Source organism: Lepisosteus platostomus, chromosome 4 (assembly GCF_059453375.1).
Source record: "Lepisosteus platostomus isolate fLepPlt1 chromosome 4, fLepPlt1.hap1, whole genome shotgun sequence".
NCBI lineage: Eukaryota > Metazoa > Chordata > Actinopteri > Semionotiformes > Lepisosteidae > Lepisosteus > Lepisosteus platostomus.
The window spans coordinates 63,812,268-63,830,372 of record NC_142614.1 but is presented as its reverse complement, the minus strand read 5'-3'; the positions used below and the strand labels follow the sequence as shown (position 1 = coordinate 63,830,372).

General features: G+C 35.2%; 1 protein-coding gene across 3 annotated transcripts in view; it reads left to right on the top strand.

The window, feature by feature from the left end:
• The window catches only part of unm_sa34860 (un-named sa34860), a 142,803-nt gene that overhangs the window by 107,154 nt on the left and 17,544 nt on the right, over window positions 1-18,105 (top strand). For 2 of the 3 annotated variants that reach the window (XM_088630235.1, XM_088630236.1), the window contains exons 6-12: window positions 746-870; window positions 2,997-3,156; window positions 4,659-4,761; window positions 12,779-12,846; window positions 15,089-15,214; window positions 15,319-15,504; window positions 17,555-17,616. In XM_088630235.1, coding sequence (XP_088486361.1) covers window positions 746-870; window positions 2,997-3,156; window positions 4,659-4,761; window positions 12,779-12,846; window positions 15,089-15,214; window positions 15,319-15,504; window positions 17,555-17,616 — 830 coding nt within the window. Of the gene's footprint in view, window positions 1-745; window positions 871-2,996; window positions 3,157-4,655; window positions 4,762-12,778; window positions 12,847-15,088; window positions 15,215-15,318; window positions 15,505-17,554; window positions 17,617-18,105 lie in introns of all 3 variants that reach the window. The other variant, XM_088630233.1, reaches the window with a different exon arrangement.

Sequence of the window (18,105 nt, the reverse complement as noted above, 5' to 3'; positions counted from 1 at the left end):
TTAATACTCCTGGGGACAGGAAGTGTGTTGGGGTGGTAGGGAAGCACCAAAGGAATGCAGTTGTTACGGCGGGAGTTCCTGATTGAGTTGATGGTCCGAGGGGTGTTTTTGGCTCAGGCAAGGGCCCTGTCAATAACACTGCTGGGGTATCCTCTGTTGATGAAAAAGGAGTACATTTTGAGAGCTTGGTTCTGGAAGTCGATGTCGTCGCAGCATAATCGTCGTACCTGAAGGAACTGTGAAAAGATTTTCTCCATTCATTGGAGGTTTCATTTCACACCTCTCTACACCTATTCTGACTTCACACCTCTTGATTGGCCTCTCTTTCTGTCCCCTGCTCGCTGTGTCTCACTCCTCCTCTCTCCCAGCCTTTGTTCTCCCGCTACATTACCTTTGATTACTGCCTTGTCTTTCTCACGCCTAAAGAAGGCTCCATGGCCGAAAAGTGTTTTCTTTCTTCTTTTTTGCAGCATGGAATTGACACAGCTACCCATCTGGACTACTACATACGTACATTGGCTTAAATAAATAATTTGAAAACCTGTTGAGTAAATAGTTTACCAATCATAATCTCTTCAGATAGGCTGATCTACATATTGTAGATGTGCACATACTGTATGTGCATGAAGAAAATGTTAGACACATTTAAAATGCTACCTTCTTGAGAGTTCTTTCAACTATCATTAGCAATTCTTTAGAAAGATCTTACTATTAGCATACCTGTTTTTTTTTTCTTGTTTTTTAGCTCCTTCGCCAGTCAGCTTTGTAAAAAAAGGAAAAACTGCAAAGAACAGCATCTTTGTGTCATGGCAGGAACCAGACCGTCCCAACGGTATCATTTTGGAATACGAGATCAAATATTTTGAAAAGGTAAGAACATTTTCAGCTTTGTTGTCTCTTATTAATTCTTCTCTTGGCAAGTTTATGATGTTATAAAATACTAATATCATGTTCAAACTGTAGAGAGATTTTGTCAGCCTCCTTCGTCTAAGATTGTGCTGAAAGGAAAGCTCTGATCTAACTGAGATTTAGCCACATTTGTGCTTGGGTGGGTTAAAAGTTAATGTACTCAGTGTCTGTTGACTGGTTCCCATATTGAAATCTGGTAGTGTTCATTGTGGACATGAAGTGCATACTTGCGGCGCATCTTTACATTCAACTGGTTAAATTAACTCTTTAATTAATGATATCCAAATTGAAGTTCAAATGAGATACGTCACCATACTGTATAACAATAATTATTTTAATTACTTTCAATATATGGAATTATTAATGATTGTGTATAAATAGTAATTAGTATCATAATTGTATTTCATTTTTTAAATCTAAACAATACATTATATGTAATATTTTATATTGTTGTTATTATTATAATTATAGCACATTTAAAGGTAGCATCTCAAAGTGCTTTACTGTAGGTGTAAAAAACTGTGGAAACATTGGAAATCGTACTCTTTCACAAGTAAAGACTTCTGTAATACTTGCCTTCACTTAGATGCAGTTATTTCCACCACTGTCTTGTAAGTGTTTTGAGCTGTGCATGCTTCAACAACATAATGGCTAATTGCAAAATTTACAATTTCAGTTCTTTTGATTTTATATAGTCACTCTGTGAAATTCCTTGTTTTCTGAGAATTAAGTTCTGATCCAGGATCCATGCATGCTACGCAGTCCTCTTTTAGAAAAAACTTTATAGTCACATTTTAAAATGGTAGCTAGGCTATGTATTTTATATGTTTATAGTTATAATTAGAGAAAAAAACAGAAGCCACCATTTCAGTAACATCTAACATAATGAAAGTGCCACCTAGTAATCTGTTTTGAGCTGTGAATGGCTGAAAGCAGTATTCCGAACAGGACTGTGGTGCACAAAAGAGTGCTTTCTACTGTAGTGAGTTTAAAATTGTCTTTAAAAGACATAAAAGCAAAGTCCTATTGATCTTCATTTTTAAATACTATGCTTTTCTATTAACTAAAAAGACACAACATGTCAGCCAGTTCTCCCAACACCACAACATGGAAGCCAGTCTGAAGAAGGCACAACAGTGCCTCCACTTTTCGCTGTGCCTAAAGACTGAACTTTTACTGAAGCACCATAGAAAGTGTCCTCAATAGTGGCAACGCTGCATCTAGTGGTATGGTATGGCAATACTATCATACACGATAAAGAAGCTGTACAAATGATTGTGGCAAAAGCACAGGGGATTACAGGATGTGACTTACCATCAATCGATTAGATTCACCCCATCCCCTGTCGCAATAAAGCCCAATCCATCATTCAGGATTCCAACCATCCTGGCCACAAACTCTTCTCCCCCTTGCATTCTGGTAAGCGGAACCATACCATCCCAGCACAGACTACATGAACTACGAATAACTTCTACCCTATGGGAGTGTGCATCCTTTACAGTTAATTGCGCAGTGCCTCAGAATTCAGTGCACTTCTGCTTTCTCCACTTTGACTTTCTACCACATATTTACTGTTCTGTTTGTATTTGTTGCTCTGTTAATTTATTGTGTGTACTCTACATACTATCATTATTTATTACTGACTGTTTTGTAACATACTATTTGGTGGTGTTATCTGTTGTACTGTGTTGTCTGTAATACTGTGCATGTCCTGAGAGAATGGCTCGAGTAAGAATCCTATTGTACACGTACATTTGGTAAAAACTGCTCTATCTGTCTAAGAATCAGGCTTTTGAGGAACAGCCAGGCTTACAACAAAAGTACATAATGGAATCTTTCAGTGCCAGAAGTATTTATAGTAACTTTATCAAGAATGTTAAAATTGTTTAAAATACGGTGAAAACATTCAACCACTGAAATACTAAATAACATTGTTTTGGTTTAGCCAGCGGATCAGAAGGTAAATGATTAGTCCCAGTTTTGTACTGGTCTTAACTGTAAATCCATGTTTGACTTTGGTTTGGGACATTGTTGGATATATAGCCCCTTTGTAATGTAAATCTTTTTCTTCTTTTTTGGTGTATTAGGATCAGGAGACCAGCTACACCATTATAAAATCAAAGGACACAGAGATCACTGCAGATGGCCTGAAGCCTGCTTCAGTTTATGTGTTCCTAGTCCGAGCTCGTACTGCAGCAGGATATGGAGAGTTCAGTCGTAGATTTGAGTTTGAAACTAGCCCCTTTTGTAAGTAATTCTTATTTTTTTAAATCAAAAGGTGTTGGGATAGTATTTTTGATAACATTTGCCTGCTTCAGAAAACATTACAGTCTTGTAAGATATTAACTCATACACACTAAGGAAGCCCTAGACCTGCTTTATTCAAGCCTTTCAAATGTGGCCTCTGATGACATGGCTAGTGCATAAGAGTTGTCCATTAAAGATATCTGTCAAAGATTGGCATGGTGGACAGCACAATTGCACAGTGTTTAGCATTGCTGTCTTGCATTTCTGGGCCCCTGGTTTTAATTACTGAGCTCCTATTTATGTGGAGTTTGTATGTTCTCCCCAGGTACATGTGGGTTTTCCCTGGGTGCTTCAGTTTCCACCCACAATCCAAAGACATGTACTGGTAGGCTAATTGGCTTCTGGGAAAATTGGCTCTGGTTGGAGTGCATTTGTGTTTGTGTCTATGTGTACATTGCACTGGACATGCATCCCATCCAGGGTGTATCCCACCTTGTGCCCATTGCTTATCGGGATAGGCTCCTGCTCACCAATGACCCTATCCTGGATATAGCAGTTAGAAGTGGATGAATTTGCATGATGTTGTCCTTAGTGAAAGAAAATTCTCAGGGGTTCTGATATTGCAAAAAATATTGATGGAGTCATAAGCAGCACTATTAGTACTAAAGGCCTTTTCATCATACCTGAATAATAATTTTTGATAGTTACACATTTTTCTGCAGTCTTCATTTAGTACATCATACATTGTGTCATTAAATGGTAGTATTTTTTCATTAATCCTATTGAAAAAGTTATAGCTGATTAGTTTATATAACATTGTTGCACTTCTAAATATGTACAGTATGTTATGCTCATATTTCACCCTGTACAAATAGAGATTTTGTTACATTCAGAATAATGTTTGTGACAATCATATTTACAGTGCTTTTAGAATAGTTTATACTGTTTATCTGTGTTTAACTGTGTAGTTATATGTACAGCATAAATCAAATATATTTAGACAGATGTGAAAGAAAAGTGGTCTCAGTGGCTTCATTATTGTACTGAACACCTATATTTTTCTCTGCAGCACTTCACCCAGTATACAAGGATTCACATCTGACTTTTATTTTGCCAGAACTGCATTTCTTATTTAATTGGGCACTCATAATATGAAACCCTCAGGGGGAGGAAGTTATTTTTAGAACTCTTATTGGTAAGGCCTTCTAAAACTGGGGAGAGGCAAAGCATCTCTTTCGTTATGAATAACAATACATTACATTTATATTGGGCATTTCATCCCAAAGTTCTTTATATATATATACTGTATACATCAATATGATTGCAAACATTAGGTACCATACAAAAACTGTACCCAATTTAGGAAATCATGGAGAATGTTAAGATCTGCAATATTTTTAGAACTTAGTTGCTTTTGACATTCTGGGTGAAGGTGTCAATGGTGGTCTTTTTGCCTTGTCAGTGTTCACCTCATGGCTCTTTGCTTTGCTTGTCCCCAGTAGTAGCTGCATCTAGCGACCAGAGCCAGACCCCAATCATTGCTGTTTCAGTCACTGTGGGAGTGATCCTCTTGGCAGTGGTTACTGGGTTTCTCCTCAGTGGAAGGTAAAGTTCCATATACTTTCACACTTATTCTCTACTTCTTAGAATCACGATAAATATGTCTGCTCAAAATCAATACCCAGGTAGACTTATTGAATGATCAGTAAAAAAAAAAAAAAGTTCTTGAATCTGGGACGACTAAGAATAGTTTGCCAAAATTATTCTCTTGGAGTGAAATCAGGGATTTTATGTCTTGCATATGACCACAAATTTCATATCATTTGCTGTCTCTGTTGGCTGCTCTCTGGTCAGTTATAAAAAAATCTAATTTAGTAGTCTGATGCATGTCAGCTAAGTCACTTTTACTTAAACACATGAAAACACCTGTTTGTGGAGACCAGGAACTTTTAGATCACCACACTAGTCACTGAGTTAAATAAGAGAATTAAAGTAGATAAGAGAGGACTCAGAATTAAATTTCCATAATTGTGAGTTTGCCTTCTCTCCTTGAAATTAGTTATGCTCCATTGCATAAGGTGAACTTTTAACTTGTTGAGCTCATCCAACATGTTTTCATTTAGATACTCAAGTTAACCAGCAACTGGAAATAATTTTAATCCCACTGAATACAAATTTATGTTTTGCATATTGCAGAAAGGTTGTACCTTTGAGGATATTATGTACATACCTGTATAGAGAAATAGAAAATAAAAAAGTGCTCAACTTTAAAGTAACAGTGTGTAGAAAATTCAGTTTGCTTTTGGTAATCAGATTTGTAATAATATAATAATCTATCATAATAATACAATAATAATAACAACTGTTATTATATATATTTTATAAACAATCACAGAATGTGTGCTTTGACACATTAGTGGCAATCACCTGATTAATTTGTTGGCTAAATATGGTTAAACTGGCAGACAAGTCTCTAAGAATTGTCAGGGAATCTGTCACGACAACTGTCATCTATCGTTGTTCAGATAACATTTAAGGACTACATATTTCTAAAAAGCATCTTTTATTTGAATTTACAGAAACTTGGAAAAATATTGTACTCAGCACAAATTTTAATTACAGTTTAAAACAAAAGATGAGAAAAAGCTTTCCTTTTAAGAATAAAATAACACTTTTCTGTCAATCTGGATTTAATAATAATATGTGTTTACCAGTATGCCTTAGATTATCTTTCTTTTTTCCAATAAAATGTATGTTTGCATTCCCATAGATCACCCTCTTCGACTTTTTACTTATTACATTTTTTCAGGGAGAGCTGTAGTAGGTTAACACATGTCAGAAATGTCAGAAATCAAGTCCATTTTGTGAACCATTTTGTGAAGACAATGTTAGTTTTAATTCAAATGAACAGAATTCATACAGGGACCTGAATTTCTGTTATTGCAAGGAATTTGTTGTAAATTTTACATTATTATTAGCCAAGTATTGTTTTATTTCCTTGTGAAACCCAATATAATATTTTTTCTAGAGATATTTCTTTTTCATTTTTTCCTCAAGTTGGATCAGTAGGATAGCTGAATTATCATAATTCCAGTTAAAGTTAAACATTTTGTTTTATATCTTAACCAAAGGCATGAGTATATCATGTTGACCATATGTATAGCTGCTATCCATGTTGCTACTGCTGTTATCTCAAATTATAGATTATTTTGGATTAGAAATCATATAATGCTAATACTGGTATATGGCTGTTAGTGAGGAAAGAGTCCAAGTGAAGTCAAGCAATGACTGCATGAAAACTTTTTTGGCTTTATATCTTGTTTTGAAATTAACAACATATTTTACAGTAAAATCTCTTAGGCATTACTAAGAAATTAGCAACTTGCTTACTAGTAATCAATAATAATAGTAATAATAATAATAAACTTTATTTTATATAGCGCCTTTAAAGGTGGCTTCTCATAGCACTTTACAGGATGACAACAACAATAAATAAGAAGAATACACGTGATAAAACATAATTACAATATATAGAGGAGACTGTGGATGGTGGTACTAAGAAAAGCACAGGGGTGAAGAATGGAACCAGTTAAGTAAAGGCTTTTCTGAAGGAGAGGGTTTTGAGTCTGGATTTGAAGGAGTTTAGAGAAGGTGACTCTGATATCCTTGGGGAGAGAGTTCCAGAGCAGGAGAAGGCCCTGTCACCCATACAATGTAGACGGGCTTGGGGGACATTAACGAGAGCAGAATTAGAAGAGCGAAGGTTGCGAGATGGGGAGTAGGGCGATAATAGTTCAGACAGGTACTGAGGTGCCAAGCCATGCAGAGCCTTATAGGTGAGCATGAGCAAAGAATGCAAGTCTACATGGAATTTGACCAGAAGCCAGTGCAAGGACTCCAGGATAGGAGTAATGTGAACACTTGCACTAGACCTGGTCAGGATTCTGGCTGCTGAATTTTGGACATACTGCAGTTTGTTCAGAGTAGATTTAGATACCCCAGCGAGTAGAGCATTACAGTAGTCAATTCGAGAGAACACAAATGTGTTGATCAGCTTTTCAGCCACAGTTAGTGATAGCATAGGGCATAGTCTAGCAATATTTCTGAGGTGAAAAAAAGATGTTTTGACAGTATGCTGCACATGTGGGTCGAATGTTAAGCCAGAATCGAATATAACCCCAAGGTTTTTCAATTTTGATTCAAGCTCAAGTACAGAACCATATACAGATAGGGTTACAGGACTGGCTTTACGAAGTTGATGGGGGGTACCAATAAGCATGACTTCAGTCTTGTCGCAGTTAAGATGAAGGAAGTTTTGAGTCATCCAAATTTTTATGTCACAGATGCAATAAGATAGAATAGAGACAGCCACATCAGTGTCAGGTTTGGTATGGATGTACTGTATATTTGAGTATCATCTGCATAAAAATTAAGCTGAGGCCATGTGATTCCTAAAAGCTGACCAAGTGGAAACATGTAAATGCTGAAGAGCAAGGGACAAGTATTTAGCCCTGAGGAACACCACTTAACAAGACCAATTTCAGACCTGTACCCATTAAGAGAGACAAAGTGAGAGTGATCAGTGAGGTAAGATTTGAACCATTTGAGAGCAGTGTCAGAAACTCCAAACACAGTCTCAAGACGAGAAACTTAAGATGTTATGGTCAACAGTGTCAAAAGCAGCACTGAGATCAAGAAGGATGAGTATAGAAAGAGAACCAGAATCAGAAGCTATTAGAAGATCGTTAGTGACTTTGACCAGGGCAGTTTCTGTGCTGTGAAGTTGACGGAAGCCAGATTGGAGGGGTTCGAAAAGGTTGTTTGTCATGAGGTGGTTATGTAACTGAAGTGTGACAGCACGTTCTAGAATTTTACATTCTAGAATCACACATTCTAGTGTGATTTCCAGGTGCTTTATTAACTGAACACTTCACCATGCGCAGAAAAAAAAGAAAGTATATACAAATTATATTCATATAGGTACCATATATCTTCAATATGTTTGTAGACACCATGTAGTACCAGTACCATGTAGTCATTCACAATGAATATCCAGGAAGCCAAACAAGTAATGATATCCTGTTTTACATATTCATCATTTACAATATAAATGCCCTATAATATCACTTTTTTCACTGAATTTTCACTCAGGTTCCAGTCTCAATTTCTTTGTTCTGCCAGCAGAATTTATGTAAAATCTGATTTACAGTACTGTCTGTCTTCTTTCTAATTTTGATGTACATGTTTATACATATGAATCACGAAGGACATATGTTAAATTTAATAATAAAGGTCTCGAGTAAGGTCAGGCTAACAAGATCACTAAATTAACTTTAACATGCAAGTCAGTCCTGTATTGGATAAAGCAGTTAGAAAATGGATTGATGTAGGTCAGTAACACCTATGAATTCTTCAAGGAGTAATGTATAAAATATATAAAAGCTATGTTTATGAAAGGAAGAAAATAGATGGACAAACAGGCAGACAAACAGGTACAGTGCCTTGCGAAAGTATTCGGCCCCCTTGAACTTTTCAACCTTTTGCCACATTTCAGGCTTCAAACATAAAGATATAAATTTTTTATTTTATGTGAAGAATCACCAACAAGTGGGACACAATTGTGAAGTGGAACGAAATCTATTGGATTTTTGAAACTTTTTTAACTAATAAAAAAATGAAAAGTGGGGCGTGCAAAATTATTCGGCCCCCTTGCGTTAATACTTTGTAGAGCCACCTTTTGCTGCGATTACAGCTGCAAGTCGCTTGGGGTATGTCTCTATCAGTTTTGCACATCGAGAGACTGAAATTCTTGCCCATTCTTCCTTGCAAAACAGCTCGAGCTCAGTGAGGTTGGATGGAGAGCGTTTGTGAACAGCAGTTTTCAGCTCTTTCCACAGATTCTCGATTGGATTCAGGTCTGGACTTTGACTTGGCCATTCAAACACCTGGATACGTTTATTTGTGAACCATTCCTTTGTAGATTTTGCTGTATGTTTGGGATCATTGTCTTGTTGGAAGATAAATCTCCGTCCCAGTTTCAGGTCTTTTGCAGACTCCAACAGGTTTTCATCCAGAATGGGCCTGTATTTGGCTGCATCCATCTTCCCCTCAATTTTAACCATCTTCCCTGTCCCTGCTGAAGAAAAGCAGGCCCAAACCATGATGCTGCCACCACCATGTTTGACAGTGGGGATGGTGTGTTGAGGGTGATGAGCTGTGTTGCTTTTACGCCAAACATATCGTTTTGCATTGTGGCCAAAAAGTTCGATTTTGGCTTCATCTGACCAGAGCACCTTCTTCCACATGTTTGGGGTGTCTCCCAGGTGGCTTGTGGCAAACTTTAGACGAGACTTTTTATGGATATCTTTGAGAAATGGCTTTCTTCTTGCCACTCTTCCATAAAGGCCAGATTTGTGCAGTGTAAGACTGATTGTTGTCCTATGGACAGACTCTCCCACCTCAGCTGTAGTTCTCTGCAGTTCATCCAGAGTGATCATGGGCCTCTTGGCTCCATCTCTGATCAGTCTTCTCCTTGTCTGAGCTGAAAGTTTAGAGGGACGGCCAGGTCTTGGTAGATTTGCAGTGGTCTGATACTCCTTCCATTTCAAGATGATCGCTTGCACAGTGCTCCTTGGGATGTTTGAAGCTTGGGAAATCTTTTTGTATCCAAATCCGGCTTTAAACTTCTCCACAACAGTATTACGGACCTGCCTGGTGTGTTCCTTGGTCTTCATGATGCTCTCTGCGCTTTCAACAGAACCTTGAGACTATCACAGAGCAGGTGCATTTATACAGAGACTTGATTACACACAGGTGGATTCTATTTATCACCATCAGTCATTTAGGACAACATTGGATCATTCAGAGATCCTCGCTGAACTTCTGGAGTGAGTTTGCTGCACTGAAAGTAAAGGGGCCGAATAATTTTGCACGCCCCACTTTTCATTTTTTTATTAGTTAAAAAAGTTTCAAAAATCCAATAGATTTCGTTCCACTTCACAATTGTGTCCCACTTGTTGGTGATTCTTCACATAAAATAAAAAAATTATATCTTTATGTTTGAAGCCTGAAATGTGGCAAAAGGTTGAAAAGTTCAAGGGGGCCGAATACTTTCGCAAGGCACTGTATATCCGTTACAGGTAATATTGGTGTTGTAATGCATGTCTTTAGAAAATAAAGTAAAGCAGTTACATTTCTGAGGCAAACTCACTTTTTGGCTGTCTTTGAAAAAGCATTTTCCTTATTTCCATTTGTCTTTGAGCTGTTATGTGTCATTTGATGTTGTCAGGTTCTCACAGTGGCAGATGCAGAGAGTTAGAGAGAACAAAAACTTCCAGTAACATCACAGTAGTCGCATGAATACTGCAGAGAACTTATAACCCTTACATTGTTTTAAAGAGACCTGTCACTTCTCAAGGACAAAGCAACTTTTGAAGTAAATAAAAAGTTATAACATTTTGGCAAGCAAAAAAGAAAACTCAAAAACTGGAGTTCATTCAATTCTATTCTGAATCCACAATGTCTAAGTGTAAACATCTTTAAAAAGAAATAAAGAACATTTGGTATAGAGTTATTTTCTGCAAATCAAGCCATCTGTGTGTACAGAGAGAGGGTAATAGTGTAGTGTCTTTTTGTGTTTTACCGATGGGCATAAAAAGTAGATCGGAAAATTCCATGGCAGTAAACCCATATTTTGTCAATAATTCTAAACTTGAAAGCATGTTTTGTACAAATGCTCGTCTTCTTTTATTAATCACCAGAAGTGGTCTGCATTTCCTGTGCTAACAGAGGTAGTACCGAAAGCCAGATGGGTTTCTCACAGTAAGGATATAGATAGATAGATACTTTATTGATCCCGTGAGGGAAATTGCAGTGCAACAGCAGCTTAACACAAACAACACAGCCACAGTGTAACGAATTATATAATAATAGTACAATACATACAATACAATACAATACAATACAATACAATACAATACAAGAGTTACTCACAGTCCGGACACACAAGAACAAACTAGAACAGAACAGTACACAGAAAATCGTATCACACATATGAATATAAATATAGATGTAACTATAGATATAAATATAAATGTATTCCACAGGTCCCTGGCATATATTGCACAAAAAATGGTTGTAAACGGGAAAAAGAAAAAGAAAAAGAAAGAGAACAGATGTAGCAGTAGATGCGTAGATGCGTTTAGTCCAGAAACAGGTCACTGTCGATGTTGCCTCTGCCAAGACGCAAGGTGGATGTGTTGTACAGTCTTATGGCAGAAGGCAAGAATGACCTCAGTAGCTCAATGACCTCAATATACAGTAGCTCCAAAATGTGTTTCTTAAGGCAGGCACACTTGAATTTTTAGAAATCAATTACAGTTATACCACACGATGAAAAATTTTGAAAATCCTGACACATTTTAGGAAAACACATATAGAAAATGAGATGTTTATAATGGCATTTACTTTTTAATGTGTGTCCATTAAACCTTTAAGGTGACAGCAATAAGAGTTTTTTAAGTTATTCATCTGCACTTTAACATTATACTGTAGCATTCAATTCTGCTGTGGATAGTTATCAGGTTAGCAAAACCATAATTTATTTATGCATGCCATGTAATGCTGTAGAAATATGCCAGTCTGCAACATGAATATTAAAAATGAATTTCTTGTATTTGACTGTTTTATTTTAATGTCACTTAGGGATAGATGCTTGTATATAGCTGATGGTGGGAGAACATGAGGGAATCTTTCTTTTGGCATGCAGTTAACCAATCCATCAATGCTGAACTGAACACTCGCTCTTGCCACAGGGGAAAGAGCAGGAGATTCAAGCCAGCAACTTCAGTTCATTTAGGGTTAGCATAGATAAAGGCTTCGTATCTTAAATTAGCAAAAGCAGTCAACATCAGCTCCTGGTTACAGAGTGTTTATTTTCAGGCTCAAGAGTCTCCTATGTAATTCAATGCAGGTATCCCCTCTGTGATTCTAGAAGTAGCCATTCCACAGACAGTCTTGAGCAATAGTTCTCAAAGTCATGGAAAGAAAAAAGTTAAAAATATCTGTAGATTTTATTGCTGTTGTCAGAATATACTTACGACCGTCTGAGCCATAGGCTTTGTTCATTGACTTCTACAATGATTTGAACATCAATATTCCAATAAAACACTTAACTCAAGTGTATTTTAAAATAATTGTATTCATCCCATAATGCTATGCTGCATATGCTTAGTGCCCTCACATCCGTATCTCTGTTGCCATTCCTATAATTCCAACTGAAAAAAAAATGTGTTAACAGGAACTGTCCACTTTGAAATCTTGCAGGAATAAAAAAAATACTGTATATACAGTACATTAAGATCTTATACAATATAATAGTCTTATACAATGCATTTTTTAAAAAGTTCAAATTAAGATGCAAGTCACTCCCTTATAATCTTATAGTTTATGTAACTATGTGTGTTACTTTGTGTTAACAGTGACAGATAAACATACTGCCGCCAGGCAACAACAACATTTCCAAAAAGAGCTAATTTTAGGTTCATGCTGGTTACCAGTACGTGTGAAAAGGATTGTGGAAAGATTTCCCTTTTTAAAATGATGTGCTCTACTTGTTTTATAGGCGCTGTGGCTACAGTAAGGCCAAGCAGGATCCAGAGGAAGAAAAGATGCACTTTCACAATGGTCATAGTAAGTCATCTGAAAAACAATTTCAGATGTTAACTTGAAGTTCAGAGTCTAAACTTAGCTATAAGCTGGATATCTTATAGATCAGGCCTCTTTTTGTTACATGTCCATATCCAGTCTAATATTATCATTACAGCCCTTTCATTTATATTATAATATCCCTGGTGTAACTATAATTTTATTTTTACTGAAATAAGGAGGTCTTTAACTATATTTATAACTTCTTTCTTCTTGTACATATGAAGTGTTTCATTAAAAAAACATACTAAATTAACATAAAACAAACATGTTCACTATATTAAATATACAACAGAACTAATACAACTAACTATTAATATATCAAGTCTGAAAACTGTAAAGAATCTACACATTTACTTTACAGTTACATTAGTATATAATTATTATGCAAAATACAACTGTGTTCTATAACCAGGGTTATTTTATATAGGGAGTAATACAGTAATTTTGCATCCCACCCAGGATACTTCTGCTTACTTTAACATGATATAAAGGCAGATTAACAGATCAGGTGCTTACTTTTTCTATTTTAAGTTAACTGTTAGATGGCGAGATAATATGCATTTCATGTTTTGCTTATTCATTGTTAACAAGACCATGTCATAATGTCCACTTTATCACAGTACACTAGAACTGACTATCATTGTTCACAGGGACAAAATATAGTCAGTCGGACAACCTGTTTCTAACTAAAAGTGTATTTCAGTAATTCTGCATATCTTATTTAGAGACTTGTGGTCGTTTGCGACAAACAAAAGAAATACAAAAGAAATTACAGTATCATTAGTTACAGATATTGTGTTTTCTTAGTCCTTCAGGACTAGACTAAATTAACATGATAGTTCTAATTACAGTGAACCTTGTCTTTAATGGTAGTGCCCAAGTGTGAACTAAGAGTTCCAAATTGCAACAAGCTCCAACAAACACGGTTGCCACCTAGATATCTCTGATATAGTAGATTTTATTAATAAAACCATCAGACACTTTAGACTAAGTTACACAGTTCCTGTACAAACTACAGTGCAGTGAGTATTACAACAATGCTGCATTTAATTAATTGTTGAGGCATTATAAATGAAATGCATTGAATTGAGAATATTGTAATGTTTATCAGATTGTTTAAAGTTTAACATTAACTAGAAAGATATATATAGAAATATGCCTCTGGTGTTTTCAGATATTTAAATATATGACCATTGTATATATTTTTTCCCAATATGTTAATGTGAGCATTTTAAGGTTAAGAACATTTAACTACCAGCATAGATTAGCTATACTGCAGTTGAAATATCTAACAGTGCAGAGTTACGGGTTTGCTTATAATTGTTTTCCTCCTACCTATAGGTTAATAAAGCTTTTACTTGTGTGATTTGTGGAGATGAGGTACAATATCAATAGATTTTCAGCAAGAAAATGCACTCAATACAGAAGTATTGATCTGTTTACATCCACCCAGGCGGCACAATTAAGCTAAATGTCATGCACTGAACAGAAAAACTATATTGATCCTTCAAGAAACAGACACAAGATTTGAAGCAATGTGGAAAAGATGTATTTTTTATTAGTTGTCTACCACAGTTCATGGATAAAGACATGAATGTGTCATATGTACAATTTGGCATTATATACAGAATATGAAGTTAAGTTGGTGTTTACATTGTTAACAGATTTTTTTTGGTGAAATATTCCATTTGTTGACAGGTTAATCCACACATTTGCAGAAGCTGAATTGTGCAGTTTAATATAATTTTGTTGGTAACAGACCCCCCACAATAGCATAAAACTAATTTTTGAAATAATATTTCATCAGGTTCCTAGAACATGACTTCATTCTCTACAGTATCAAAGACTGAATTATTTCCAAAATATTTCAGTATAGAATTTTGCATTATCTAATCAGTATTTATTCACACTATTTGTGTATTTGTACTGTTCTCCAGTATCAATTGTATTTGATCATAGAGAACTGTACATTTTCATTTTATCAGTGATTGGATTTGAGTTTAGTTCAGGCGCTTGTGAAAGTCCAGATTTAAAAAAAAAAGTTGATAGTTATTCATTTATGTTTGTTTCCTTATAACTGTATGTGTTCCTTAACATGATAGTTCTAATTACAATTAAAGTTCTGTAAAAGAACTTGTATTATATTTTGCTGTGTGGTGAACTGAACCTTTTTAGATAGACAACAAATGATTTAAACTGTTTTAAATGTATTCTTTTTATGCAGTAAAATTGCCTGGAGTGCGTACATATATTGACCCTCATACTTATGAAGATCCAAACCAAGCTGTTCACGAGTTTGCAAAGGAGATTGATGCATCATGTATTACTATTGAAAGAGTAATAGGAGCAGGTAGGCAAACAGTAATCAATATTTTGACTAATATGTTAACATATGTTCAGTTGTTTTGAAGTGTTTTGTTTGATAGAGGATTTTTTTTTTATCTGTCTTTCCAGGTGAATTTGGAGAAGTGTGTAGTGGACGTCTGAAGCTCCCAGGTAAAAGAGAGATTCCAGTAGCTATCAAAACTCTTAAAGCTGGCTATACTGAAAAGCAGCGGAGAGAGTTTTTAGGAGAAGCCAGCATCATGGGACAATTTGATCATCCTAACATCATCCACTTGGAAGGGGTCGTGACCAAAAGTAAGTAAATTAGTATGAAAATCCTGAATTCTCTAATGCGGAGCATCATTTCAAACCCATTGCACAATTAAAGATTTTTGTTTCACTGTGCACTGCAGGCATTTGGAGTTCTTTTTGTATTTCTAAATTGGAAATGAGAAAAAAAATATGTGATTAAGTAACAAAGATTTTGTAAAGGAAAAATAATATAAACGCACTCAAAATGTTTTAACTGTTAACGAAGCTGTTATTTTACTGAAAAGTTGTCTTACCCAATTGCTTCATCTTATGTGCATATACTCAAGGCATTCAGCTCAAGGCATTTACAGCTGAGTAAACTTAATTACTTTAAAGAAAAACAACAGGTTACTCAGGTTGATTTGATCATCTGGCTAGTTTGTTGGCCTCAGTCCAATTAGACAGGCATTTAGTGAACTACTGTAGATGGGTAGAATGAAAAAGTCCTTCAAGCATCATCACCACATTCTGGGACAAGTGGAGTAGATTAGGGTTATAATAGATAAAGGGCATACACAAATACTCTGGTACTTTACAGACCAAACCAGAGGATCTCATCATATAACATTTTACCATTCTCACACAGTATTTTTTATTTAATACCTCCTTAATATAATATATCAAATATGCATTCTTTCATTTTTTGGTCTTAGTCTTATTGTCCTCAGTAAAATATGTTTGGAGGCTTGACTTTCCCATAACGTGTCTCAAACTCAGCTGGGGATTCTCTTCTAATTTTCTATTTAGTGTTATAGTTATGTTAGTTGTTTTTTAAAGTGAATCTATTAATTAATCTTTTTATATAGATTAATTATTAAGTTTCTTCAATATAAAATATTGAGTTTCTTCAATATAGTAATCTCATATCATCCCCAAGGATCCTTTAATATTTTAATATTTAATCCTTGTTAATCTCTTAATGTTTATTATTTAATTTGTTATTTATTATGGTCCGTTATTATATTATTGATGTGTATTGAGCATATTGAATTTTTTTTGAGTACTCTGCTTTGATGTAACTAGTGAAATAGTTGATTGTGTAATGCATTTTGTAGTGTTTCTTTGGTCACTATTCTTCTACAGAGATAATGAATTACAAAGGTCTTTATAAAATTAACATGGAAATGTAAAAACAAATCTTAGGAGGTTCCTGTGTTAATTAATCTCTTATCACACAAGCAAGCTAGTGGAAAATGAGTTATTAATACACTTTGTAAGTGTTCTGTGAGTGCACTGTATATCCGTATTAACATTTGCTCAAGCATGGGGTGATAATTGCGCTCTTAGGATGTGAACCAAATGTGCTTATTTAAAACCATAACAGGTAAAAAATGTAAGGCACACTATCCTATGGGCATGAATACTCACAATCACTGATCTGTGTTGTTAGTGTTAAATAGTCCAATTCAGATAATCACAATACTGTAAAAAATATTTTAAACGTTCACGGTATAATTGTTATTAAACGTTTTGAGCATAGCATATTCCTTTTTGTTAAATAACTCACATCTTTTGTGGCTAATTCTGTTAGCATAGTTTCACTTGTAGAAAGGTTTACATATTTGGATAATGGTCTTGATCCTTTCATTATAAAAAAAACACTTATTCTTGGTAAGGGATGGGTACGAATGTGTATAAAGTATATTAGACCTAAGACAACAAAAGTGCCACCACCTATAAAAATTGATTTTTCTATAATACATTTACACATTTGTAACTATGTTTCAAGATACTGTACACTGTAGCATGTCATTTGAAAATGCCTGTAAATATCACAAATCAGACACAACATATGTTTTAAAAATAGTCCCGTTCTTGGATAAGTGTTCTGCAATCCCTGCCAAGACCTGGATAGGATACTACTATCCTTCACTGTTTGAGTATACTGATATTTTAAGGTTTCCACTGGGGTTTGTGTCATCTTTTAAGCATGTATTGTAATTAATACACATTAGCTTTTTCATAGTTGTTCATTTTATGCAAGTAATTTTATATTTGGAACACATACAGTAGACTTTGTGTATTTAGAACCTTTATTTATTTTTCCCCTCAGGCAAACCTGTAATGATTGTAACCGAATACATGGAAAATGGATCTCTTGATACCTTTTTGAAGGTAATATTTTCATTATATTAAGTATTAATGCTAATCATATCCTGATAAACTGAGGCTGGATGTTAATGAACTCTATTTGGTAAATGCCTTTACTTATTTTATAAATGACTCTGGATTATAGAATTAACATTTTTTCATTAGGTTTGTATATATACAGTATATAAATGTTTTTTTACATGTACTGTATATTCATAATCTTCTGTGATATAGTATATGTTAAAAGCAGTAGATACTGAAAAAGTTAAGGAGCTACGCAGACAAAAGTGACCAAACTACTGTCAAATAAAAGAGAAGGCAAACTGATTGTTCAACAGTCCAAGGTCACAGACACTGACCTTGCAGCTGATATGAAGTTCTTAGCATATTTCACCAGATGGAAAAAAGCAAGAACCACATCTTAGAGTAGCTGATTGGTGTCAAATCCTAGATCCTGGTGTTATTAGTACCCTGCTCATAACCCGCTGAATCACTTTGCTACCCTCTCATATA